Source organism: Gorilla gorilla, chromosome 18, assembly GCF_029281585.2.
Source record: "Gorilla gorilla gorilla isolate KB3781 chromosome 18, NHGRI_mGorGor1-v2.1_pri, whole genome shotgun sequence".
In the NCBI taxonomy this organism is placed as follows: domain Eukaryota; kingdom Metazoa; phylum Chordata; class Mammalia; order Primates; family Hominidae; genus Gorilla; species Gorilla gorilla.
Genome location: NC_073242.2, coordinates 102,354,075 through 102,381,670, shown reverse-complemented (window position 1 = coordinate 102,381,670; position 27,596 = coordinate 102,354,075). Strand labels below are relative to the sequence as shown.

At 46.3% G+C, this 27,596-nt stretch overlaps 1 protein-coding gene across 5 annotated transcripts in view; it reads left to right on the top strand.

Annotated features, from left to right (window-relative positions):
• The window catches only part of ZFHX3 (zinc finger homeobox 3), a 275,840-nt gene that overhangs the window by 148,342 nt on the left and 99,902 nt on the right, over positions 1-27,596 (top strand). For all 5 annotated transcript variants that reach the window (XM_055366441.2, XM_055366439.2, XM_055366440.2 and 2 more), the window contains one exon: positions 20,635-20,866. In XM_055366441.2, coding sequence (XP_055222416.2) covers positions 20,635-20,866 — 232 coding nt within the window. The remainder of the gene's footprint in view (positions 1-20,634; positions 20,867-27,596) is intronic.

Here is a 27,596-nt window from a genome sequence, read left to right as displayed (position 1 = left end):
AGAGGAGAAAGCCATCTGCCACGCTGCCATCCACTGCCTAATGTCTCAAGGTGCTTGTGAGAATCATTTGAGCTGTGTTATGGCCAAACCATTTGAAATCTATGCAGGACTATGTGCATGTAAGATGATGTTATTGAGAAAACACTTAAATACTTCATTTTTCTCAATCTAGATTTCCTGACCACTTGTTCTTAGATGTCAGGATCCAAGATTCTTGGACGTCCTAGCGTCACCTCTTAAGAGCATCTTAGGAAGGAAGCAAGAGCATGGCATGACGCAGGGATGATAATGACCTGATTTTTCACCTTCTCATTTTTTCCTCCCTGGCTGTTTAAAACTGGATTGTTTTCAGCTACTGGAAGGCGTAGACTCAGAAGGCTACATTTTTGTTGTTGTTAGTAATTCCATCACTAGGTTCGTTCAAAGTGGCGTCAGTTACAGGTATTGTTAAGCTGTGAATAAATGTATAACCTTAACCCTTATTCCTGTGGTGTTATTTACCTTGATTGTAGAGTGAGATGCAGAACCTGAGAACCAGTGCCCTGTGACTGAGCACACTGACGAGAAAGTTATGTTCGAAAGCCTTGAAAACAAGGAGTGAAGTTGAATTGTTCTGAATTCATTTCGTAATTCAAAGTTAAATGGCTCTTAAATAGGTGTTGACTTTCACTTTGAAACAGCTTATTTGCATATGAAGTTTGCAAGCCTGGCTTTTTAATTTTTTTTTTTTTTTTTTTGAGACAGGATGTCACTTTGTCACCCAGGGTAGAGTGCAGTGGCACGATCTCGGCTCATTGCGGCCTCAACTTCCCAGGGTCAAGTGATCCTCTTGCCTCAGCCCTCCAAGTAGCTGGGACTGCAGGTGCACGCCACCATGCCCAGCTAATTTTTGTATTTTTTTGTAGAAACAGGGTTTCACCATGTTGCGCAGGCTGGTCTCGAACTCCTGAGCTCAAGCGATCCTCCCACCTCAGCCTCCCAAAGTGCTGGGATTATACCGCACCCGGCCTGAGCCTGGCTCTTAACTTGAGTTTCGAAAATTGTAAGAAACTTATTTTGCTTATCAAAGAGTGTGTGTAAGAGGGTGTGTGTGTGAGAAAGATAATGTATATGTTCCCTTCTTTATTGAGAGCAGGCGCGTGATTTTTCTAAATGATTGTATAAATTTGTTATGGGGTTTTAGGTCAGGGAACGGCATATCACTGCCAGAGGAGGGAAAACAGCCAGGCATTTGTCTCCATAAGTAAAGTTTTATTGGAACACAGTCATGCCTGTTCTTTTATGTGCTGCCGTGGCAGAATTGAGTAGTTGAGACAGAGATGGTACGGGCCTTAAAAACCTAAGCTTTTTAACCCTCTGAATGTTTACAGAAAAAGTTTTCTGACCCCTTGCCTACATTTTAGAAACGTGCCTTCCAAGAGGCTGTATTCTTATGAATTCTAGGAAAACTGGGACTAAGACATTATTCTCCCCAAACCGTTCTTCATGCAATTGTTGTCAGCTCGGTGGGCTCTGGCTTATTTCTGGGACCGTAAGAATTTGCTTATTAGATGTTGAATGCAATGGCCCTGGTCTCATGGTAACTAAACCTGCATCTGCTTCTCGCTAATGTACTGCTAGTCATTTTATTCAGCAGACTGAGTAGCTTTCACCGTTTCTATGGGAAGGACAGTGCTCATTAGTGGATGTGCTCAGCCTTCAGTTTAGCTAAAATCTGAATGCTTTCTCAACCTGAAACAGTGGGTATTATTCTAAATGTTAAGTAATATGGCTCTTTACAAAGACAAAGTGTTTCCCAGTCATTAGCTGCTTCATCATCGTTCCTCATGATGATGCCTTGAAGTAGGTTCTCGTATCGCCGTGCTGATTTTAGCACTGGAGCAGGGACGGGCGGGTAACTTGCTGAAGGTCACATAATAACAAAGCCCAATGGCAATTTGTGTCATCGCATGAGTCATGTTGGCGTTGGGGATGCAGCTGGCACCAGCGGGACTGACACCCAGAGGCAAGCCAGTCCTCCTAACAGGTTCTTCCCCAGAAAAACCCAATGATTTCATTAGCAAGGTAAGTGAACGGACGATCAAGTAATTAATTCCTCTTTGTGTAGTCAGTCCTAGGACCCTGATGAAATCAGATGGCAGGGGAGGCGTCCTGAATCTTCAAGTTCCCCTTTCCACCCATTGTCGTCACCTGAGCAGCTGTTTTGTTTTAGTTTTGCTTTATTGTTTAAGGAAGTTCATTCATACTGATTTTGTCACTCAAGCCTCATGGCCCCTCGTGAGGTAGGTGGCCCTATTCCTCCTTTTACAATGGAAGAGACAGCTCAGCGTCAGTCCTCCCTCTTCTCCACGGCTGCTCACTCCCATTCCCATGTTCTCACTGCAGAATGACGTGGCTCCTGTGTGTCAATCCCCAGGGAGGAGGGCATAGCATCCCTGCCCTCAGGAACCTTCCAGTCTCACTGGGGGGTGTGCCACATACATAAAGCTGATTACCAGCACTCAGGGCAGCAGTGCCCATAGCCGTGCTGAGAGCCCAAGACTTGGAGTTCAGAGGAGAAAGGATCGCTGCAGACAGAAAAAGGGCAGGAGGTGAGATGCTTAGAAAGGAGGATAGAATTTGGAGGAGCAGGGGCTGGGCGCGGTGGCTAATGCTGTAATCCCAGCACTTTGGGAGGCCGAGGCAGGCGAATCACTTGAGGCCAGGAGTTTGAGACCAGCCTGGCCAACATGATGAGACCCCATCTCTACTAAAAATACAAAAATTAGCTGGGCGTGGTAGCACCGGCCTGTGGTCCCAGCTACTCTGGAGGCAGAGGTGGGAGGATCGCTTGAGCCTGGGACTCAGAGGTAGCAGTGAGCCGAGGTCCTGCCACCTGCCACTGAACTCCAGCTTGGGTGACAAGAATGAGACCCCATCAAAAAAAAAAAAAAGGAATTTGGAGGATCTAGCATGGACTTGTACACAGGAGGAAGTGGCCTGAGCCTGCACCTGTGTGCATACACACAGCACACACACACACACACACACACACACACACAAATAAATAGAGGAGACCTTTGGAAACTGAAAACCAGTAGAGCTGCTGGCTGGAGACAGGGGTGGTACAGGGGAGTAGTGGGTGATGAAGACCCTTTAGTGAAAGGCCTTTCTCACGTACAGAGAATGATAAGGATAATTTTTAGAGGTGATTGATGAATACTCATTTTGGGGAGAGATTAGAGCATGAGGAAAGAAGCAGCAGGAAGGTAGACAGACACACGGGGAATGAATGAATGAATCAAAGCCGGAAGAAAGACCATTATAAAAATACCAGTGCTACCAGAACCTGAGACTGGCTGCTGCTGTTTCCTCTGGCCTTATGCTATTATAGAGTCATCTGGAAAGGTCATCGAAAGATTTATGTTTTAAGACTTAAGCCTTTAAAATACCTACTAATATAAAAGCGTCCATAGACTGACTAGATTAAGGCTAGCAGAGCAGGCTACTGGATTTGAGATTCCAAAAAGACATCACTTGCCCACTGGTGTGATGGTGAGCGATTGACTGCATCTTAATACTGTAGCCCCGGGAGAAAGCACGGCCAGGTCTGTGTCCACATGCCACTGTGCACGCGTCACATAAAAACTTGTAGCATGCGTGATGTGTCCTGATGCTTTCCACCTGGCAGGGTCTGGGCAGTCCTCTCTCTAGTCCACGCTTCCACCCACCTCCTTTGCTCCTCCCCAACTCCTACCATTTTGCTCAAAGAAAATTTTCCCAGTCATTAGTTTTTTTTTGGGCGGGGGGGAAGGGGGGTAGACAGAGTCTCGCTCTGTTGCCCAGTCTGGAGTGCAGTGGCATGATCTCGGCTCACTGTAACCTCCACCTCCCAGGCTCAAGTGATTCTCCTGCATCAGCCTCCTGAGTTGTTGGGACTGCGGGTGCGTGCCACCATGCCTGGCTAATTTTTGTACTTTTTTGTAGAAACAGGGTTTCACCATGTTGGCCAGGCTGGTCTCGAACTCCTGACCTCAGGTGATCCGCCTCCCTCAGCCTCCCAAAGTGCTGGGATTATAGGTGTGAGCCACCATGCCCCGCCAGCTTTTTTGGTGCAGTTTTCTGAAGACTTGATTTTTACTGAAGGAAATTCCTCACAGTTCTCCAGAAGGTTTTGTAAACTATCATCTGTCTGGAATAAGATTGACGATGCTCCCCACCCCGGTCCCATGCCCCCCCAGTGCGATCATCGACCACGGCTTCTTCCTGTGTCATCACTGTTTCTTGGGCCTGCAGTACAGTGAACTTACTGAGTGTAAGCAGGGGATGTTTTGGCCAGTGTGGACTGGCTGATGAAAATTCTCCCTGTATTTTGCCACTTAAAAATAAGTTGTAAAATGTTTTCCCGGGCTGGCCTTCCAGTCTCATTCCACTAGGAGCTGGAGAGCTGACCAACCAGGAGGCGGCATCTTTGGATCGAATTGCTTGGATGTCCCGGGAGGGATCTTGTCGGGGGGTTGGCCAGTCAGAAGGCTGGAGATCCCTGGAGTTTGGGCGTAGCTGGAGAGGGAAGGAATCACATCTGAACATGCAACTCTGACCCCATGTAGAGAATGGTCCATTCCTCCTAGGTCCTAGAATGGAGAGTAGAGGAAGGTGAGAGCCTTAACCACGTGTGTTATATGACTTGGAGATCCAGTCAGCAGCAGTCCCTGGCAACAGTTAGATTAGGAGGACAGGAAATTCAGGAAGAAAATAAAGTTGTACGTGTGATGTGTGTATTGAAAAGATGTCCCCCTCGTTCTGACTCATCGGAGCTGTAGACAAGCTGTCTTATGTTCTAGGAATGCCTGTGTGGCCACTGCCTTCCAGGTATCTGAACACTTTCACACCACTCTGTTGGCTTGGGTGGACATTTTATGTTTAGAACTAAAATATGTACCACATTCTTTTTATCTGCAAAGGTGTGTGTGGTGAACACTGCCCACACACATGCAGAATTCTGACAGCCTGAGTTACTCCCCCTGGGAGGCATCTGCGGAGTGTACTCCCTCTTCCTTTCTTCTGTGGTCTTGATCGTCTCGATGGTGCTCAGATACCTGAATCTTGCAATTATTTGTCAGTTTAATAGTAAAGGAGCATAGTGATAGTAAACCTATGTAAATAACATAGCTAGGGATGTAGAAGAAATGGAGGAATGGAATGAGGAGGACCAACTCAGTTGTCCTCTGGCTGGGGGACATTGTGGCTGATTGGTGGGGAGGGGCGAGCCCTTTTGTGATTCACATACTAAAAAAACCAAGTCACTGAATAAAGCCATTTAGTGTAATTATCTCCTGTCATTAAATCTTATTTAAACAAGCAATAAATATTAGCAAACATTTTTATTCTCTTCAGCCCCCAACCTCCCATCTCAGTCATTGAGGGACAGAGAGCCCCGTGTAGAAATCAAGTGAAGCATCTATACAAAAGAAAGGGCCAGGTGTAGTGGCTCATGCCTGTAATCGCAGCACTTTGGGAGGCCTTGGTGGGCGGATCACTTGAGGTTAGGAGTTTGAGACCAGCCTGGCCAACATGATGAAACCCCGTCTCTACCAAAAATACAAAAATACAAAAATTAGCTGGGCATGGTGGCGGGCACCTGTAATCTTAGCTACTTAGGAGGCTGAGGCAGGAGAGTCACTTGAACCCAGGAGATGGAGGTTGCAGTGAGCCAAGATGGCACTACTGCACTCTAGCCTGGGTGACAGAGTGAGACTCCATCTCAGAAAGAAAGAAAAAAGAGAATGCTTTGTGGTGGGCCCTGATCAGGACCACCTGGTGCTGCGGGACCCCCCCCCCCCCCCCCACAGGCAAGGAGCCACAGTTTTAGCTCAGGTGCAATGCATAAAGCCTTCCAGGCGCAGGTGCCATCAGCCTGCCGTAGGAGATGTGAGGCATTTCAGCATGGGTCAGAGTTATCTGGGAGGGTTTCCCAGCAAGAAAAGGCACTGAGACCAGAAAGATGATAGTTGGTGGGGAAGGTGGGAACTGACACGAGTCTAATTGCACGTGGAATGGAGTGGAGGATTGAAATCTGAGATGGGGGAAGTGAATTTGGACTGGATTAGATAGGTCTTGAAAGGCAAGCTAAAGACCCAGGAGGAATAGTGGAGCCTTAGAAGGATTTTCTTCATCTGTTCAAACTTTCAGCCCACAATTTTTATTTATTTATTTATTTATTTATTTATTTATTTATTTTGAGACGGAATCTCACTCTGTCGCCAGGCTGGAGTGCAGTGGGTGTGATCTTGGCTCACTACGACCTCCGCCTCCTGTGTTCAAGAGATTCTCCTGCCTCAGCCTCCCGAGTAGCTGGGATTATAGGAGCCTGCCACCACGCCCGGCTAATTTTTGTATTTTTGGTAGAGGTGGGGTTTTGCCATGTTGGCCAAGCTGGTCTCTAACTTCTGGCCTCAAGTGATCCACCCACCTTGGCCTCCCACAGTGCTGGGATTATAGGCGTGAGCCACTACAGTTTTTAAGTCCCTGCCATGAATCAGGAGCTGTGCTGAGAACTGAGGATAGAAATATTCGACTTGGTCCCAGCCTGTGGGATGCTGTTGACGGTGTGGCGGAGGAGCAAAGGTGGTTTGCAACACGCACAGCATAGGAGCTGCTTCCAGTGGGCTGAAGGGCCCAGAGGAGGAAGCAATGGAGCCTGGGGCTTGGGGACAGCTTTGGAGTAGGAGTGGTCTGTGAGCTGGGTCTCTGCATAGTGCAGGGATCTGATCTTTCTAGCTGTATATTTATTTTCTCTTAGTCTGCTGATCCCTTAGAGCTTTCAAAAGACCCAGTTATTCTCGTTTTTACTTCCATCACAATATGAGACTGTTAACTTCTGAAATTCAGTAGTGCGACCCATTTCATGCTCTTTCTCAACTAATAAAATGGAGTTGTCACAAGGGCCTCTGTGTTCTTTTGGCTTTATTTTTCCCAGGGGCCTTGCATTCTGGAGCAGATGGGTGGTGGGCTAGAATAAATAGTTCCTCCTCTGAGCCAAACCTCAGTAAGAATACGGTTTTCTAGCTATATCTTGGGCATCTGGACTATTTCCGATCCAGAAAGGTCCAACTCTGTGTAACATACGAGGAGGTTATCCCTATTAGTAGCCTGCCTTGTCTAACCCCCACTGTAAGACAGTGGTCACCAAGTAAGCTTGCCTCAGAATCGCCTAGAGGGCTTGTTAAAAGCCAGATTCCTGGCCCCATCCCTAGAGTTTCTGTCGATCTGGACAGGGTCTGAGAATTTGCACAATCTGACATTCCCAGAGGGTGCTGTTGCTGTTGGTTGAGGAGCCACACTTTGAGAACTCCCTGCTCTAAACCAAGCATAAAAGGAACTGCTGGATTCTTGGCGGGACCTGCCCTTATCATGGGCCTTTCTCAACGACCTCCACAGTGGGCACCCTCCTCGAACTCTCGCAGCAGGAACAAATGCACAGTGGCCTCTGAGGAAGGGAAGATGGTGTCCCTTCCTCATGGGTTCCCTATAGAGCCCTCTCTAGTTATCCTGGTGAGAATTCAGACTCCTGCAGTACCGGGCTGGGTGCAGTTGCATTCAAGACTCCTGACTTCCCACATCCTCATCTGGAAGGAATAACCATTCTCAAGACCAAGACTTGGCCTCAGAAACTTGGACATCAGCCTCAGAGTGGCGGTTTTTGTTCCTGTCCAACTTTAGCCCCCGGCTGGCCTGCGCGACTGTCAGACTTTGAGGTTCAGCCTTGTCCTCCATCTCTCTGGCTGTTTGGTGCTAAGGCCCGTCCACGAAAGGCTCCTCAGCCCCCCGTCAGCCCCTTTGTGCTCTGAAAACGGTGTCTCAAAAATGAGGGTGCTCATATTTCAGGGACAGCTTGAGATCCTCTACCCCAGGGGATGCCCATAGGTCTTTGCGCTCAGGCCCATTGGAATGATTAATTGGTGTCCTCCACTCTGCCGGACAATTAAGGCAAGCAGGAAAAGGAGGGAAAAGTCTTCAGTGAGACCTAATTTGGCACCATGTTGTTTTCTGTTAATCTATTTTGTTTTCTGTCCGTCTGTCCCCAGGGATGGGTGCCTTGCTGCTTGCTGAAGCATGCATAACTAATGTCCTCATTAAGGGCTGATCTGTTTATCAGGGCCATGCGAGGAAGCCAGCCTGCCAAACCCAGGCGCAAGCTGGGGGCTGTTACCTCCCTCCAGGCCTCAGCCCCACCTCATTAAGCTGGTCCGGGCTATTGATTGGGAGCCTGTGTTTGGAAGAGTCTTACTTACTCCATGCATTATCTTGACAGATTGATCAGACCTGATTGAGAACCTCTTAAAGGAACGAACAGCTGTAATGGGAAAGTTGGACTCTGTCATCCGTTAGGATGATTCTGGGAGCAAGAAGAACAAGGCTGACATCTTGGAGCAATTGTATTTACAATTAACATGGTTGAAAACGATTGCCTCTATTGATCCCCCCTTCCTGCAATTACAGCCCCATTGTTTACATTCCAGCACTTCAGTTATAAAAAGGAAATTCAATAATTATTGCATTATTTAAAGTTAAAGTGCCACAGAGTTTGCTGGCTGCGCTTGCTGGTTGATTTAACGTTCAGTAAAATCCATGCTGAGCTCTCCATCTTGAGGCGGAACAATATCGGCTTTTAATGAGACTTAAAAAGGGGGTGGGGGAAGGAGGGCAGAACCCAGTGCATGGGGTGTTTGTCTGGGTTATTTATGGGGGAACCTAAAAGCAGAGCTGGGAAACGAGCAGTGTCATCGTTTGCAGAACTGTGGCCCTCTCGCCACGTGGCCGTCCGTTCTGCATACAGCCATCTCCTGGCCTCTTGAAGCAGACTCTTCTGTCCTTCCTCAAAGAACCATCTTTATCATTTCACTGTTGGTCCCTTGCTTCCCTTCGACAAGTCTGTCTCTTTCAACCTTCCAGAAAACAAATGGAATTTAAGGAGAAAAAGTGAAATGTCTGCATCAGCCAGAGTGATCGACGCCAGAAGTGTTGATTTAGAGGGAGTTTTTCTGCCTCGCCCCGTCACTTTCTCATTCTCTCTTTTAAGAGAAGAATAAAATAAAAAATCAAGCCCCTTGTACGAGGCAGAAGGCAGCCTTGTGGGTGCTGCTTACCTCCTGCTTGTGTTGCGCCGGCTGCCCTGTCTTCTCTCATAATGAAGGTGATGAATGTATTTGTCAGCAAATAGTAGGAACTCAAGAGGAGCCTCTGGGTTTGAGCACCAAATTCATGCTCTGCAGCAACAACCAGAAAGTTCAAGAGCATGGGAGGAATTTTAAAGAGCATTTTCCTCTCGCATTTGGTTGAAATTCTTCTGTAGGCTCGGTTCCAGCAAGACATCTGGGCAGGTGCACTCAGCAGGCTGCAGAGCAAGGGAGGAAAAAATGATGCCTCATGCTTTCCCATCAAGAGCCACGCTGCCAGCGACAGCCCTGGGAAATTTTCGAGTGCAGGTGTGAAAGGGGAGAGGAAGATGAATAGAGCCAATTCTGACTTTTATGAAGTATCTGGAGCAGGCCAGTAGCGGGCAGCTGCTTCCGTGTGACTTTTTCATTAAGGAGGTGAATTCTTGTGTGCAGGCATTGCATGATTTATCAAGTGCAGTTTGCTAGAATTTAAGATACTCTTTGGGAAAAGCCAAGTGGAGAGATTTTTGGTCTTGGAAATTTTCCTCCCTGCAACAGAACATCTCCAGGTATTCCGACTTGGGTCCTTTTTCCGTGGCCATTGCTGTCCTGGCCAGAGCATCGGTTCTCAAAGTGTGGTCCCAGATCGGCGTCATGATGACCTGGGAGACTGTTAGAAGTGCAGATTCTTGGGGCTCACTCCAGACCCTCTGAATCAGAAACCCTTGGGATGGCCCCAGCGATCTAGGGCGTAGCATGCCTCCCAGGTGCTTCCGATGCACACTTAAGTTAGAGAACCACTGAGCTGGAACACCAGTGGCATCATCCATCACCAAGCCCACCCGGCTCTACGTGCCCATCAGAAGCGACGAAGCAACATCTGGAGTTACAGTAAAAAGACCATGACTGTCTCAAATATTTGGGTAGTTCTTCACATGTTCTGAAGGATTTTCACATATGTGGAAGTTTTCTCATGTGGTTTTAAAAATTGCTTTGTGTAAGACAGGGCAAGTAAAATATCTCCAGGTTACAGATGAAGTAGCACACCTGTTTTGACCAGTAGACACGTGTTTTTTTCTGCTGGATTGACTGTCATGGGATTGGAGATACAAATAAGCAAATTCTTGAGTGGATTTGGAGAATCAGGGAAGTGTCTCCCAGGCATTTCAGCCGAACTTTCCTCCCTTCCCTGCTCCTCACCCAGGATATTGGCAGACATGAGAAAGAACGTGGTGCTTGCATTTTATTACATTGGTGCCCTGATGGGCAAACAGACCCAGTAAACACTTCTTGTTTTTTTTTTTTTTTTTTTTTTGGCAAGGGCATGGGCTTAAGGTTTGGATCTGGGCTCTGCCTACACCAACAGCCTGACTTTGGCAAGTTTTGCACTTCTTGTAAGGGTGAAGGCAGCCCTGTGTGTGTTCAATATCCTCTGTCCATGTCGTAATTTCTATATATCAGTTTCTTTATTGTCAACCAAGGATTGCTTTTTGGAGCCTGGGGAGGAGTGAGGGTTGGTTGTAAGAAGAGAAATATCAAATAGGTATGTTCAGTAGATGTTCGTTTCCATCCCTAATCCTGAAGATTAACTGATGAAAAATAACATTAGTAATAGCCTCATTTATTATGAAGGCTAACCGTATATCAGACACATTTTATATGAATTATCCCATTGAATCCTCCCAGCAGTGAAATGAGGCTCTGTTATTGTCCCTGTTTTGCACACAAGGAAACTGAGACCCAACAGTGTATGTGACTTGCCCTACGTGGCACAGCTAGTGAGATTCAGGGTGAGGGTTTTCAACTGGGCTGCTTAATCTAGAGTGCCCCACAAACCATCATTATTGGCAACAGTTTGACGTGGAGTTGGATGAGCACAAGCTAGAGTAATGTGTATATGGCGGTGTATTAGTTTGTTCTCACGCTATTAATAAAGACATACCCGAGACTTTTTAAAGGAAAGAGGTTTAATCGACTCACCATTCAGCATGGCTGGGGAGGCCTCAGGAAACTTACAATCATGGTGGAAAGGGGAGCAAACATGTCCTTTTTCACATGGCAGCAGGAAGAGAAGTGCAGAGTGAAGGAGTGGGGAAGCCCCTTATAAAACCATCAGATCTCATGAGAACTCGCTGTCACAAGAACGGCAGCAGGGGTAACTGCACCCATGATTCAATTACCTCCCACCAGGTCCCTACCATGATACATGGGGATTATGGGGACTACACTTCAAGATGAGATTTGCGTGGGGACACAGCCAAACTATATCAGGAGGCTTTTATTTTTGTATGGGGACCTAAATTTGGGAAAGCTGGAAAACAGTGCTAGGGAAGAAGTACATCTTACAAATGAAGAAAGTTGCTGTTCCTGATATGATATCCTAGTGAAGAGGTGATTGTCAGATTCTGGAAGCTCTAGGTTGTTTCTGGAGAGTAGTCAGTTTGAGGTTAGCTTGGTGGGACCCACTTTGTTGTTTTATCCACCTACATACCCCCCTCAGCTTCTGAGCTCTGTGCACACTCACTCAACCATTGTGGAAACCAGTCCTCATTTTGCTTGTGACATTATGATCTGGTAGGCCCCTTCCTCAGGGTCCTACCATGAAATAAGGAAGATGTAGGGGGTGTTCATTCACCATCATATGCATGCATAGCATTTACTATGGGCGAAGCACCTACACACACTTTGGTTTTTTTTTTTTTTTGAGACAGGGTTAATAATTTGCTCCCATAATGGTAAAAATGCATGCCTGATAAATTTCCTCCCCATGTATAAACAGCGGCTCCACACTCCTTTGTGGAGTTCTCCTAACAGAGGGATGTGAAATCTGTTTACATGGAGGCGTCGACATTCCACAAGGATCCATGTTTGTGTTTTTCCAGAAAAGAGTCAAAGCGAAGGCAGGTACAACCTATAGACAGGTATAGACTTAGTTATTTTCCTTCTAGAACTTAACTGTTTTTCTCAAGGCCACTAATGTTGAGAATTTTGAATCAGGAAATGTGATTCGTGCAAGGGAAAAGATAGAGGAATGGGAAGTCTCCGCTCTGGCATTGGATATGGAGAGTGAGCAATCATGGCTTGTTCCACGGCCTAAGGAGCCTGGCCTAGAAACCAGAAACTAGGTCAGAGCAACCCAAATGGATTGATCTAAGGGAACATTTTTACTTCCTTTTACTTTTTTCTTATAAATCATGGTTGGGGCTTCTATCTTATGGTGTCTGCAGGGATCCTACAATGAAATAGAACTAAATTAGCATGTGTCAAGGACGAGAGCTTGAGCAGATGAAAAGCCAGCATTGAACAGAATATACATATATATTTAGGTTGACCTTCCAGGAGTCTTCCTAAAAATGTGACATTACATTTGGAACAATAATGCGATCTGACTGATTAAAAAATTAACCTCCCCCACTCCTGGTTGCATTACCCCTGGAAGGATTTTCTTTTTAATTTTAGGCATTCAAGGTGAACACCTGGGTGTGCAGAGTCTCATGTTCCAGAACCCCCTGCAGTCTGTGCAGCGTAGCTTGGCGGCTGTGGACTTGGAACTTGGACTCAAGTCTCAGGCTCTGGTCCTGTTTCCTCCACGCTCTGTGTGACCTTGCAGGAGTCATGTGGTTTCTTTGAGCTTTGGGCTCCTCCAAGGATGAAAACCAAATGTGACCCACCTCATGGGGTTGTAATGTGAAAATTTAAAAGTGTGTGTAGGCTGGGTGCGGTGACTTACATCTGTAATCCTAGCACTTTGGGAGGCTGAAGTGGGAGGATTGTTTGAGCCCAGGAGTTTGAGACCAGCCTGGGCAAATTGGCCAGACTCTGTCTCTACAAAAAATTTAAAAATTAGCCAGGCATGGTGGCACGCACCTATAGTCCCAGCTACTCAGGAAGCTGAGGTGGGAGGATCACCTCAGCCTGGGGAGGTTGAGGCTGTAGTAAGCCATGAGCGCACCACTGCACTCTATCCTGGATGATAGAGTGAGACCCTTTCTCAGAGAAAAAAGAAAAAAAAGTATGTGTGTAGATGCCGCACCCACAGTAAATGCTCTGCATGCATATGATGGTGAGTGAACACCCGCTATGTCTTCCTACTTCATCTTATCAAGTTGAGGAATTAGCAGACTTACTGGTCCCCATCTTTTCCCCATCCCTCTCACCAGGTTTGTTAGTGAGATTACATAGTCCTCTCCCTGGAGAAGCTGAAGCTGTTGTGTGCTGTGGTTGCTGTCTTTCCCTGGACAGGGGTGCTGTAACGGGCAGCCTCTTCCATCATGGGGCCTCCAGTTCAATGGACTGAGAAGAGTTACAGACAGGCTCTCCTGCCTGCCTTTGGCCTGACAGGTGTCTCAGGGGTTTTCAGGGACATTCCACCATGGGGTTTCTCCTCTGCTGGGCAGGAAGCACGTGGCATCTCCTGGAATAGCCCCCTGGCTCAGAGGGGCTGCTCTGGAAATGGAGTTGCCATGTGTGCCTGTGTGCACAGCACAGTGTGCCGAGAGGGCGGCTGCGGGTGTGTCTGTAGTAACAGGTGGTACTCCTGAGGAAGCTTTGTTTGTGAATTGTGCATGTTTGTGTGTGTGTGTCAGAATGTACTTTGTCTGTTTCTACTTTAAAAGGGAGGCTTTGACAAAACTTGATCAATATTTTGCATTCCATGCATGAGGAACCAGATGTTAGAAGTTTCCTATCGTTGGGGAGGAGGAGGGAGCTGGGGCCCCTCCAGATTTATAGAAATCAATGTTCTCTGACAGAAGTTGGTTGGTTTTCCCTGGGAAACAAGTAACAGGAACACATTTTTTTGATTTTCACGATGCATTATTTTCTAACAAGAGCCCTCTTTTCGTCTCTTTGACTTTCAGTGTTTGATGAGGGTGAACAAGCACAACATACTAATGGGGTAGAATCCCACAAAGTCGCGCAGCGGAGCCTCTGTTGTCTCCCTTCTTTTAAAATTATTAGTTTGCTTTTTGTGCTTGGTGTTACGTGCCAGCCCCTTTATCCCAGGTGCCTCTGGTTGCAGGGAGGGCTTTGCTGTGTTCTTCTCAGTGAGCCAGACCTAGAAGGGAAGGCACAGAGACAGATGGGGGCCGTGAGATGTTTTCGTGTCAGAAGCATTGGAGTGTCCCCCTTCCAGCGAAACTGAGACTGGATGAACATTTTAAAACATGAGTAGCCCTAATAGGATTAGGAAGAGGTGCAAGAAAAGGTCTCTTTGACTGACGTGAGTGAGCCCTCGTATGAACCCTGGCTTCGTTTCCAGCCGTAGCCGTTGACCCCCGAACGTGTGCCAAATTTCCAGTTAATCCAGATGAGGACAGTCTGTTATCCACTGCACAGCATTTGGAGGACTTGGAGATCGTTGAGTTCTTTTTCTGCTCCCATTTATGACTCAAACTAGATACTTCCTTCCTTCATCATACTTCTCCAAGATTTCAGAAAGTAAATTCAATTGCCAAGCATAGATGTTTCTTTCTGTGAAAGCTACAGTACCTTTGCAGTTCTTATGATCCGGTCTTGCAGGTGCTATCTGTCTGTTTTTATCTATCTATCCGTCTATCTATCTATCTATCTATCTAGTCTAATCTACCTATCTGTTTATCTATGTAGTCTATCTAATCTATTTACTGAGACAGGGTCTCACTCTGTGAGCCAGGGTGGAGTACGCTGGTGTGATCATACCTCCCTTCAGCCTCCACCTCCTGGGATCAAGTGATCCTCCTGCCTCAGCCTCCCAAGTAGTTGAGACTACAGGCATGTGCCACCACACTTGGCTAATTTTTTATTTCTTTTTGTAGAGACGGGGTCTCACCATGTTGCCCAGGCTGCTCTTGAACTCCTAAGCTCAAGTGATCCTCCTTCCTTGGCCTCCCAGTGTTGGGATTACAGGCGTGAGCCACCACGCCCGGCCTCCAGGTGCTTTCTAAACAAGCAAGTGAGTTGGAGTGGGAGCGATCAAGGAAAAGTATAGTCAGATTTAAGGTTATAGGGAGAGGTTGGCCCAACCAAGTGAGTTTGGGTAGACCTGAGTTCTCACTCTTTTTGGTTAGCTAGGTTGACCTCAAGATACTGGTTGGTCTCGCTTTCTCATTAGTAATTTGTGGGAAGATACTGGATTTTCTTGAGTTAGCTAGGAGGCACCTGTGTTTTACAGTATTCCGGGAAGTATATTCTCAAAACAGTATTCAAGCCAAAGGGGGAGTGCCCTCATTATACCCTTTCTTATTTTCTTACAGTTGCTGCTGACATTGCCTGCATCATCTGCAGGTTAAGTCCCTGGGGTTGGGCATAGTCTGTGTGCATGTGTGTGCGTGCATGTGTGTGCACGTGCATGCAGTGTCTCGTGTTGTAGACACTTAGACTCGAACCGAAACAAACCCCCGCCAAACGGGCTCACCAGCTAGTTTTCTTTGGGTCCCCGGGTGGCATGCATCCCAGCACACTGCCCACAGTTGGAGCTGTTGTTTTGTTTTCTTTTTAAAATTACACTCCTGACCCAACAAAGGAGAGTAGGTAGGAATTGTGAGCACAGAGTAAAGAAAATGGAAAAAGTAAAAACAGAACCTGGCTGCCCTCCTCCCCAGTGGGTGACTCTGTGATAGAGGCGGAAGGGGTTGGGGAATTCAGGATTTGCGTGGGAGAAAAATTTCCTGCCTGGCGAGGAGAGCAAGAACTCTGAAAGCAGGCATCTCCTTTCTTGAGTGCACCACTGGGATTTGTGCCTTGGTGGATTCTTCATATATTACAGTGAATTTAATTAAATACATTGTGATCCCAATTGAGGGTATTCTAATTAGCTGGGTCAGGAACAAATTATTCTCCCTCCTCCTCCAAATGAAAACATCCACTCTCTTCTGCGGGGAAGGCATGTTCTTGGCTGACTGACTGGCCCCGTGGAGTGCTCATGGGCCTCTTAGCACACTCCCTACCGCTGCTTTTTATTAGGCAGGTTCCAAGGGTGGGATTCTGGGGATGAGGCCATTGCCACTTGGGAGGAAGGGGGAGAGGATCTGACCAACAGGGTCGCGGGTTGAGCCGCTCAGGGCCTAGGAAATGGCCGAATGATGTGGAGAAGGTCACAGAGGTCAGGACCCTGCTGCTAGCTTTGGGTCTCTGTTTACTTCCAGTTGGACAACTTAAGAAATAACAAGACACTTGGAAAATCTGGGGAGAGCAGGACTTGTCACATGCAGGTAGACATAGTAGACCCAAGCACAGGTTTGGGTTGGGATGTTAGGTTTATGCACAGCTGTTTCCTGGCAACCAAGATATAGTTTATTCTGGATTTTTTTTTTTTTTTTGAGACAGAGTTTTGCTCTGTCGCCCAGGCTGGAGTGCAGTGGCACTATTGTGGCTCACTGCAACCTCCACTTCCCAGGTTCAAGCGATTCTCCTGCCTCAGCCTCCCAAGTAGCTGGGACTACAGGCACCCACCATTATGCCTGGCTAATTTTTGTATTTTTATAGAGACGGGGTTTCATCATGTTGGCCAGGCTGGTTTTCAACTCCTGACCTCAGGTGATGTGCCCGCCTCAGCCTCCCAAAGTCCTGGGTTTACAGGTGTGAGCCACTGCATCCGGCCTATTCTGGATTTTTTTTAAGTGTTTTGGAGAATAAACTTGGAATACAAAGCAAGCTTGGAATTTTGAATGAATCTTTCATGAATTTTCTAGGAGAGAACCCTAGGTGTTCACTGGACCAGGTTAGGTGGGAGCAGCTGTGGCTTCATTTTCTTGGCTTCATTTTCTTGTTTCCTCTTATTCTTTTCTCCACTATTTGTAATGTATGCCCAGTTTCTTGCTAAAATGGCTCTCAAAGTGGCAGACAGAAGAATTCATGGCAGTGTAAGAGATTGTAGTTTACTAACATGAGCTAGAGTGTGGAGTGGATTTTAGAATATCTTTATCATATCCATTTTTTAAAGTGTGAGTACCCGGTATGATGTTTATTTCAATCCAGGGTTTATACGGTCCTATGACCCAAGAGCCCATGGATTTAAGGACAAAAGACATTTGACATCGCATTTCCATCCAACTCTTTTGGCCGTGTTATTCCTCTCTTGTGGCTCAGAGATTGAAGACTCCAGCCATTTGGAATAGAACTCTCACACATCCATATTCAAATTTGATGTTTGAAATTCAGTGCCTTATTGTGAGGAAATCCTGTTTCATAGGGAGGTAGTGGGGGGATTGGAGGTAAGGCTTTAGTGATTCTTGATCTGATTTCATAGTTTATTCTACCTCCAAAATCTCTTGATGGAACGTATTTCTTTGAATTTCATGGTTATTGTCTCTGCCATCTTTTCTTCACTCAGTTTCAGTTGAAGCTTTAATGAATATCATTCTTTTGGTCCTGGTGACCTAAGACAGCAGTTCTTGGCTCCCTTACAGGTTTCCAGCTCCTCAGTTTTAGGACAAACTCTTGCTGCCTGGAATACCCTGGTCCTGTTTCTGGCTTCTGAGTTCTGAGGGGCCTCGGGGAGTAGTTTGGGGGAAGGGACATGGGCTAGCTCATCTTCTCCCTTCACTTCTGCCTTCCTTCTCCCCAGGATTGTAACCTCCAGAAAGCACTGCCTCAGTGCATCCCATCCTACCAACATCCTCTGAAAGGAACCTCATCACAGAGAAGGCAGTGAGGTTAAATCATTTTTTAAAAGCAGCTCAGAGGTCAGGTGCTGTGGCTCACGCCTGTAATCCCAGCTACTTTAGGAGACTGAGGCGGGTGGATCGCTTGAAGTCAGGAGTTCGAGACCAGCCTGGCCAACATGGTGAAACCCTGTCTCTACTAAAAATACAAAAATTAGCTAGGTGTGCTGGCTTATGCCTGTAGTCCCAGCTACTCAAGAGGCTGAGGCAGGAGAATTGCTTGAATCCAGGAGGTGGATGTTGCAGTGAGCCAAGATTAAGCCTTTGCACTCCAGCATGGGCAACAGAGTGAGACCCTGTCTCAAAAAAAAAAAAAAAAAAAAAAAAAACCAATAAATAAAAAGTAAACAAAAAGCAGCTCAAATTTATCTCCAGAAAAGTAGCTTTTTATCACCAGTTGTAATTTTTCTAATAGGTAACATTGCACTCACTGGTTCTTCCAATACTTTCTGGTTGTAGAAATTTTGCTTTGTCCAAGGTGCTGCATATGAGTGTGTGAATCACCCATTTTGGGGGCAGTAGGGATTGTTCTCTCTTGGTGCCTGTGAAGCTCATCCCATTCTTACGTACAAGTTGGCAAGATTTCCTGTGGGATACTTTAGCCAGTTTATGTCATTGAGGGCTTCAACCCCCCTCCCATGAGTTTTGTGTGACACTTAGTTGGTGCATTTATGTTTCTTCTTCCAGCAAAGTACAAACATGCTTCTGGATTTTTCACACGTGATCAGTGAACACAGGACGTGTGCATGTCAGTACGTGAGCCTTAGGGCAGTGTCCCTTGATAGGAAGCACTCACAGGGCCACTCTGGTATTTTCAGGATTGCGTGGAGTGCAGGGCATTCTAACCATTCTAGCTTGTCAGTGTCTTGCATTCTAAGCTGGACAAGGATGAGACATCCAAGCAGGACTAGAAACCATTATCCTGGCATAAACATCAGACAGAACCAACCAACGTGGGCAGTTCCGAGACGTTTGTTGTGTGCCTGCCATGGCTCCATGGGCCAGGCTTGGCTGACTGGGCTGGGGGTTGGGGACAGGTGGTGAGGAGGAAAAAGGAAGGACACGTAATCACAGGAGCACATAAAGCACTCACGTGACCTGAATTTCCTCCTTCAAAAGGGTGCTGGGTACATGGCTGGAGGAGACAAGCCTCAAGTTCTACATCTCTCTCTCCCCCTAACTAACTGGGTTACCTTGGGTCAGTCATTTAAGCTTTTGGGGAGTGTTTCCCTTGCTTCATGTGTACCCAGTAGAAGAATTGCCTCTTCCCCTAAAGTGAATCATTGGAATGAAGGAGATGGCCTTTCTACACCAGGTGCACATTCATTCTCTGTTAGTCAAAAAGGGTCCATAGCTATCATTACATTCCCAGGAGACTCAGAAACATTGTGAGTTTTGTTCTTGGGTCGTCTTTAAGTCTTCCTAGCCACAGAAGCCTGGGGTCTGCCACCTGTCTGCATGACCTCTTCTGTTCTGTTACCCCAGACATGAATCCTGTCTGTGCCTGCCTCCTGGAGGCTCTTAGGCTGCCGTGCTCTGGGATCAATACTGTGTCTACTAAGTACAACAGAGGACGTGATTTGGACCATCTGACCATCTGATACACCAACTGACCAATGATATTGGCCAATGATAAGCCAGGGGACTGTGAGATATTGACAGGGAACTAGTCTGGAGAAATTTATTTTTCTGGCATTTTTTAATCTAGGTGAAAACCTAATTTGGGGTTCTCCCAGTAGACTGTGGTTTTAAATACAAACACTGGAGTTGTCTTGTGAAAAAGCCAGATACCAGCTCCGGCTCTATGTTCCTGACCTAGGGTGCCATACAGGCAGGATGACCAGAGGCTATTTATTACCTGAAGCAGGGGTTGGCTTAACTTTTCCTGTCATAATTTAGTACATTTCTATAGTAGTAATCTAGACTTTGTGGACTATACCATCTCTGTCATAACTGTTCAACTCTGATGTTCAAAAACATCCACAGACAGTATGTAAATCAATGGACGTGGCTGTGTTCCAATAAAACTTTATTTACAAAAACAGGCAGTGGGTTGAATATGGCCCGTGGGCCATAGTTTGCCAACCCCGATCTAACAAGAGCAGGACACTTTAGAGAATAAAAGGGGAAACCTTTAACCTTGTGCCAGGAAAGCCGGTGTTGCACTGGGAGGGCCCATGTGATCAGGATTATCAACATTCTGAAAAGCCACATGGCTGGGGCCATTTGGGGGAGATAGGAATGGGTATCAGCTTGCTGTGTTTTTTCAAAGAACTGCTAGAGAAGGGTGCTGGGTACTCTGGGGAAAAAAAAAAAAACCCTCTAAGGAATCTCACAGTTGAAGACCACATTAGTCCACTACCGTGCTGCTGCTAAGAACTGCCTAGGACTGGGTAATTTACAAAGGAAAGAAATTGACTCACAGTTCTGCAGGGGTGGGGAGGCCTCAGGAAACTTACAATAATGGCAGAAAGGGAAGCAGGCATGTCTTTCTTCACATGGCAGCAGGAAGGAGAAGTGCTGAGTGAAGTAGGGAAAAGCCCCTTATAAAACTATCAGATCTCATGAGAACTCAGTATCACAAGAACAGCATGGGGGAACCACCCCCATATTCTAATCACCTCCCACAAGGTCCTGTCCCCAACACGTGGGGGTTACAGTTCAGATTAGAATTCAAGATGAGATTTTGGGCAGGGACACAGCCAAACCATATCAAAGACTGTCCTGTTTGGCTGTGGAGATGTGTCCCCTGGAGGCATGCCTCTGGCTGTGACCAGGATGGTGTGGGCTGATGCCAGTGGCGGCTTCGAGTGGCTTACCCAAGGCATGTCTTTCTCTTTTGTTACTTGCAGCACCTGCAGCAGCATGAGAGTGGTGTAGAAGGTGAGAGCTGCTACTACCACTGCGTTCTGTGCAACTACTCCACCAAGGCCAAGCTCAACCTCATCCAGCATGTGCGCTCCATGAAGCACCAGCGAAGCGAGAGCCTGCGAAAGCTGCAGCGGCTGCAGAAGGGCCTTCCAGAGGAGGACGAGGACCTGGGGCAGATCTTCACCATCCGCAGGTGCCCCTCCACGGACCCAGGTGAGTGGTGTCACAGGCATGGGAGGCCCAGGTTGGGCCTGGGTGTTCACCTCCTTGAGACCTCCAGAGGACTTCTGTTTGAGGGAGACGTTACTGATCCAGCTGGTCCTCATGTTCCTTACTGACTTCACAGGTGAGCATTGTGTTTTGGAAGGAACATGCAGGGATTGTTGCCTGCCTGCCTTTCTGTCTTTTTTTCTTTTCTTTTCTTTCTTCTTCTTCTTTTTTTTTTTTTTTTTTTTTTTTTAAAGGAAATTGGCAGCACTTTTCTTGGAGCAAGGCTCAGTCTTAGGGAAGTCACAAGCTGCTACCCAGGGAGCAGGCCAACAGAAGATACTCTCCTCTATTCGAAGATTCCTCCAGTACATACTTTAGATTCAATTTATTGGTTCAAATTGACATAGCAGATGCTACATCGTGTGTCCTGCCCAGTATTAAGAGTAGATAATTTGTGGCCTCAAAGTCTGGTCTGTAAAACTGAACTTTAGAGAGGAATAAAATAAGTGCCTGTTATAAAAATTTCAGTTGTATTTGGGAGTGATTCTGGGTGTTTCTTGGGTCCATGCTGCTTGCTGCTTCAATGTGTCGAGACCTTCTAGTGGGAGCTTGCCTTGTTTCTGCCTCCCCATGTCATCTCCCTGCAGCCACCTTTTTCCCCACCTCCCTCCCTCCCTCCACCCATGACTCCTCCTTCCATAGGGACTTCATTGGGTAGAATCACCTCCTCTTTTCTATTTTTTCAATTTTCCAGTCTCTTGCTCTCAACTTAGACACACAAGACAGTCACTTACCTCTTTAGAAACCAAAACTTTCCAAGAAAAGCTCTCCTTTCATCCTAGGCCCCACACTGTCTCTACGACAGAATCTTCCAGATTCTTGAGAGAACCCTGTGAACTGCTCACCTCTATTCCATGTCTCAACCTCCTACAACCCATTTCCTCTGTCACCAAGCCACTCTTGGGAGGGCGCTGCTGATCTTTGATTGACACAGCCCAGGACCCGCTGGGCCTGACCGTTTTCTTTCTGCAGTGTTTGAAATTGTTGCCCAGCCCTTTCTTGAAGGTCCCTTCCCCTTCCCTTGCCTTCCCTTGGCTTCCGGGGTGTTTTTCTCTTGTCCTCCGACTTCCCTTGACAGTTCTGCAAGCCTGACCCTGGCTGGTGGTTCTCAGCCTGCCCCATGTCCCTGGGCACAGGGCACTGTGGCCTGGTCCTCGGCTCCCAGCCTCTTGAGCTTTTGTGTCCTGGTGCTGCCAAATGCCTTTGTACAGCTTCCTGGACACCACTGGTCCCACCTCCCAGATGCTGAGCTTTGTGGACATCTCATTGGTCCCACCTCTTGGGCACCTTGCTCACCACTTTCTCTGTCACACTTCTTTTTCTTCTTAATGGCAGCTTGTCTAACGGCCTGGCCAAGCCTGAGACCCAAGGCCACTCCTGATCCTACAGTCTCCTCCGGTGCCTTCTCAGCCATTCAGCCATCATGGATGTGTGCAGTTTTAACCTTAATATAATCAAATTACACATTTTTATATTTTTTAAAGGCAAAAAGTTACATAAACTTTATGGAGAAGAGCATGGCCCTCTCCCACCCCCTTTTCCAGGGGATCAGCTTTCAACTTTCAGATGTTTCTTTTGTTACTTATTTCCATGTTTCTTCTCATACTTCTACGACTGTTTCTTGTTTTTAAGTTTTAGATGTTACCTCTTGGCTTTCTACCTGGGCAGATGAGAATTTCACCAGTGTGCTGTTCCACAAACCCACCCGTGTACACACCTATACCCATACCCCAACCACAGACTCATGCAGACGGCACACACACCAGCCCGATACCTCATACACGTTCTCGCACGTGCGCACACACACATACACTTTCTCTGCATCCTACACATTCCATCCACACTCACATACACACCCCACAGACAAGACACCGTACCCACATACGTTGTACACACACACCCTGTATACACTCACACACCCACACAAGCCATATACTACACCCACACGCCCCATCTGCACCTCCCCCACATACACTGCACCCCCCACATGCATCATAAACACATAGACACTGCACCCCCACACACCCCACACACACTGACACGCATCCCACACGCACCCTCACTCTACCCACAAATACACAGGCACTGCTCCGCACACTCCTGCACACCCCCCAAACAACAGTTGGACTCCCTCCCACTCCCCAGCCCCCTCCACACTCAGTCCTTCCTCCCTCCACCTTCCATTATGATTAAATAATAATTGGGGGTTATATTAATATTCAGTGTTTTCATTATTATAACTATAAATATTAATCGCAGCTGAGCCATGTAGAGTTTTATAATTTCATTTACCTTCTTGTACAACTTATTGTTTTCTCTGGTTTTCTAGGTACCTATGATTAATTCATGGCAAACCTTACTCTGCCAGAAGTAGACATTTCCTAATCTCTGAACGCTCTGCTCTATCAGTTTTTCTGTCAGCTTCATTTCCTCCTGGAGGCATCCCTCCTAAGCCCCTCCAAAGCCCTCTGCCCACCTGCTCCTCTCTGGATCATCCGACTGCTCCTTCGCTGTCTCCTCATATAAATGAAACAGCAATTCCCAAATGATGGGATAGACTACAATTCAAGAATTTTTCTCCCTGCTAGAGTGGTTGAGGTTTCGACAGTCAGTAGAAACTGTTTGTTCAGGAAAGGGCTGTTGGGTACCGGGATAATTTTTGTCACTTGAAGGTCACTGCAAGACTGTCCCTTCCATGTGTTTTTCAAATGCCTCTTCTGGTTAAAGTTGAAACACCTTAATTGGTGGAGCTTCTGCTTTGCCTCTGATCCCATCCGTCTGCATGGGAGCACTCTCAGGAGTAAGGGACGAGGATGGGCCTGAGGCTGAGGCCCCTGGGCCATCTGGCTGTAGGGGAGCCTGTGCCCCACCCAGGGATTGTGGCCTCTGTTTGATCCACTGCTCTGCATTAGTGCACTGTTGAGTCATTCCCCGGATTCTCCTTCTTTCTACCAACACACCTAGACCTGTTTCTTGCTCAGGGTTTGTGCTTTGTTTGGGGTGTTTTTTTGGCCAGCTCTGCATACATCATTGTTTTAATCATCTGTTAAAAGCTGATCCATTTCACTCTTCAATTCTTTCTTTTACTCTGCTCAGAATTCCTTTTGTATTAATGAGGTGCCCCACACTAAACAGTGTACAGCTGCCGTTTCACCCAGAGTCGGTGGCCTGGAACATACAGTTCCCTGTTTTGGAATGTAGTGCTTCCGTGGATGCAGCCCGGCACCAGTGCCTTCGAGGTTCCTCTCATTTAGTGCATACTAGGGGATTTTCCCCCGAGAAGTGTGTGAGCAACTTCAGTGGAGATGATAGACTTCCCTTCCGTATTTCAAGATGCTTTGGGATTGGCTTTGACCTGGAGTCATGTTTTTGCTCTCTCCCCTACTCCCTCCCCACACCACACTCCTCCCCTCCCACACACAGGCTCCGGTTCGGTCCATATGACTGATGACAAAAGGGACAAAGTATTACGTATTATTTATTCATATTGACATTAACAAGAACTTGGTTCCGTTTTAGGAACCACTTTAAGAAAACTCATCTTAAGATGTATCTTCACTCTCCCCAGGGGTTGGCTCTTCAAAACTTGAAAGGATATCTTCAAGAGAATGGACATTATGGACCTGGTAGAATTGAAATGTTTAAGATGATCAACTTCAAATTTTGTAAACATCGACTTTATAGACTATTCCCAACTCTGTCCTCTTTAACATAAGGGTCAGGACATGATTTTTCAGCTAGAAATGTCATCCTGTGGCATCAGGAGCATTAGGAAGTCTTGGTGCACCTTTTAGGAGCCCCACCCACTCTGACCAGAAGCTCCCCATCCATGGCTATGCTGTCTAGAGTTGGAAGTTCTGGCTTTCTGTCATCATCCTGCTAAGTGATGACATTCCTTCTCCTTTCCTCTTCTCCTCTGTTGTCCACATGCCACAGAATATTACATAAAACCCTTCAGAAATAACCCCTTGTCCTTTCTGAGTTCTGGACCTCATCCCCAGTCTCATGTCACCTCCTACAGGTATCTAGATGTCTCCTTCTAAGGCAGGAGGGGTGAACTCTGCAATAGTTTCTGCCCTGTGGATGACAAAAAATATCTATTCCCAGTTTACCTGTTACTTAAGTCACTTGTTTGCCAGTCGGTCCAGTTCATCATGTAGCCTGCCAACCCATGTGAACCTGTGGGTCTGGAGGAAGGAGTCAAGGTAGAAGAAATTGCAAAGGTCTCCTCCATCCCTTCAGAATCTTCTGGTAGCAGCCAGGATCTGTATCTGCCATGACTGGCCACGTAACTCCTTGAGAGGCCTCGTGGTTGGGCACATACATCTAAGTCCTGCCCTGCACCAGTGGACAGAGCCTTGGCCGCCAGCTGTGTGCTAATAGTTAGGCTGCTGTGCCCAAGTGGCCCTGCCGTGGCGGAGCTCTGCCCTTATGTCAGTGGGCAGGCCGAGACCTGTGGTAAATTGTCTTTGGTTCAGTGTGATGGTCTTTGTCGTTACACTTTTCCACCCCTACCCCACAATAGACGCAAGCACGCAAGCCTGCTGGGCCTTCCTGTTTTAAAAATGGCTTGGAAATACATCTCTCAAAGACAGTAACTAACCAGGTGAGGTTCCTCTTCCAATCCCTACAATTTATTTTTATTGGCTTGAGTGTTTTTTCTGCAAGACCAAGTAGTCTCTGGAATTGGTTGGGATTTGGTCTCGGCATTTCATACTTACCTACCCACAGGTAGAAACCACTCGTCATCACTGGCCAATGCACTGGGCCAGAGCTCTGAGTTGCTGGCATCTGCCATTTGCTTCCCTGTTTTACCAGAAGCTCTTGAGAAATGGAGAGCTCTCAGAGGTGGGTCATGTGTAGGATCAGCTTCCCTGTTTGCTTATTTAAAAGGCATTTCTGGCTCCTGGGTGAAACTGTAGTTAACTTCATTCTATCAAGTGCCCTGGGCTTTGAGAACACAGGCCCTTTGTGTTTCTGCTGTCGGCCTTTCTCCTCCTCCTCCTCCTGTTTTCTCTCTTACTAGCCTTGTCCTAAGTACTTTTTCTTTCATGTAGACATAGACCTCCAAATTTTACATGCATGTAATTAAAGTTCAACAATTCTTTATTGACGACCTATTACATATAAGGCTTTTTATGAGTTGGAGAACATAGCTGATCACTGATGTCTCCTCTGCACTCTTAATATGGACACACTGATGACTAGACCAGCTCAGGCATTGGAAATAATTGGACCCGGACTCAGTTTACAGAGGGCGCACGATCATTCAGAATTTAAGAGACTTGTTTTGCTTGGAGCAAAAAGCAGTATCCTCCCTTTACAGATACGTCTTTGGCATTCATAGTAGCGAATTTCTGGGGCCAGAGAGGTGCACACAGCTTGCCAAGTGATAATGTGGTTTTGGTGACAGCCTTTACTGCAACACTCACTGGCCTCCTTTGATGAATCACTTTTTAAACCAAGTTTCAGGGTGTTCTGCTTAACGTATACAGCTTAAGAGTTAAGAGACCAAGAATATATACTGTCTTCAGCTTTCTCACTTGATTTTGTTTTTATTTTGCAAAGTTGGTGTAAGGCTGCCCTCTAAATATAAATTACATCTTTTTTTTTTGTAAATAGCTAAATTATGTGCAATTTCAGTGTAATTTTTCTGATAGCACTAAAATATGTTGTGGCCAGCTCTGAATTTCTAAAATATTGTTTTTATAAAATCAACACACACACACTCTTTCTCCTTTCCTTTTTACTGTATGTCTTGTTGACCGGGTTTGGGGAAGGTATAGGAACTTAAAGTATTTTTAACTAGAGAAGTTAAATGTAAAAGTGCATCAAAACAAATGGGAGTGACTGAAATTTTAAGCATTGATGGAGGCATGGGGAAAATATGACTTTATCTGTCTAAAGGACATTCCCTGATGAAGGACTGTTTGGACAGGGATTGTAAATTTCAGCAAGCTTTTTAGAAAGATGCTTTACAATGCAAGGGTAAAGAGAGGTCATTATGTATGAACATGAAGAGAACATAATGTTGTTAAATGAAAAATAGAGTTTACAGGATAACATAGGTTGATTCCTTTTTGTAAGTATTTTTCTTACAGCTTTTAAAATATTCAAGCAAGGAGTTAGTGACTGGTGTCTCTGGCTGTTTTGGGGGTGGGATGTATTTATATGGACTCTAACAGAATGTCAGATGTGTGGCAAGGGCTCAGAATGGTGGTGGTGCTTGTTGATAGAGATTTTAGCAAAATCACTAACAGGCTACCAAGAAGTAAATCTTGGTTGTCTTTTGTTCATGGAGATGTTTTTTATTTGCCAATATTCGTAGTTTGATTACTCTGTGATTCTCCTGCATTTTGCATTTACATAGAGAGGATGGAGTAGTTCTCAGGGTGTATACTGTCTTGTTTTTCTGTTGGAACAGAGTTCTTGATTTGCCTTAATTAGTCCTCTAACAATCTACAAAGGTCAGTGCCAATTGCCTGTTCATTTACATTTGTAATTGTGATGGCTTCTGATTACATATTCCTTGTCTTAGTCCTTCCTAAGTACATGCTAGTGTGTCCTCCCCACTACCCGCTGTACACACACACACACACACACACACACACACACACACACACACACACACACACACACACACACACACACACACACCCCAGAGTGGTGTGAA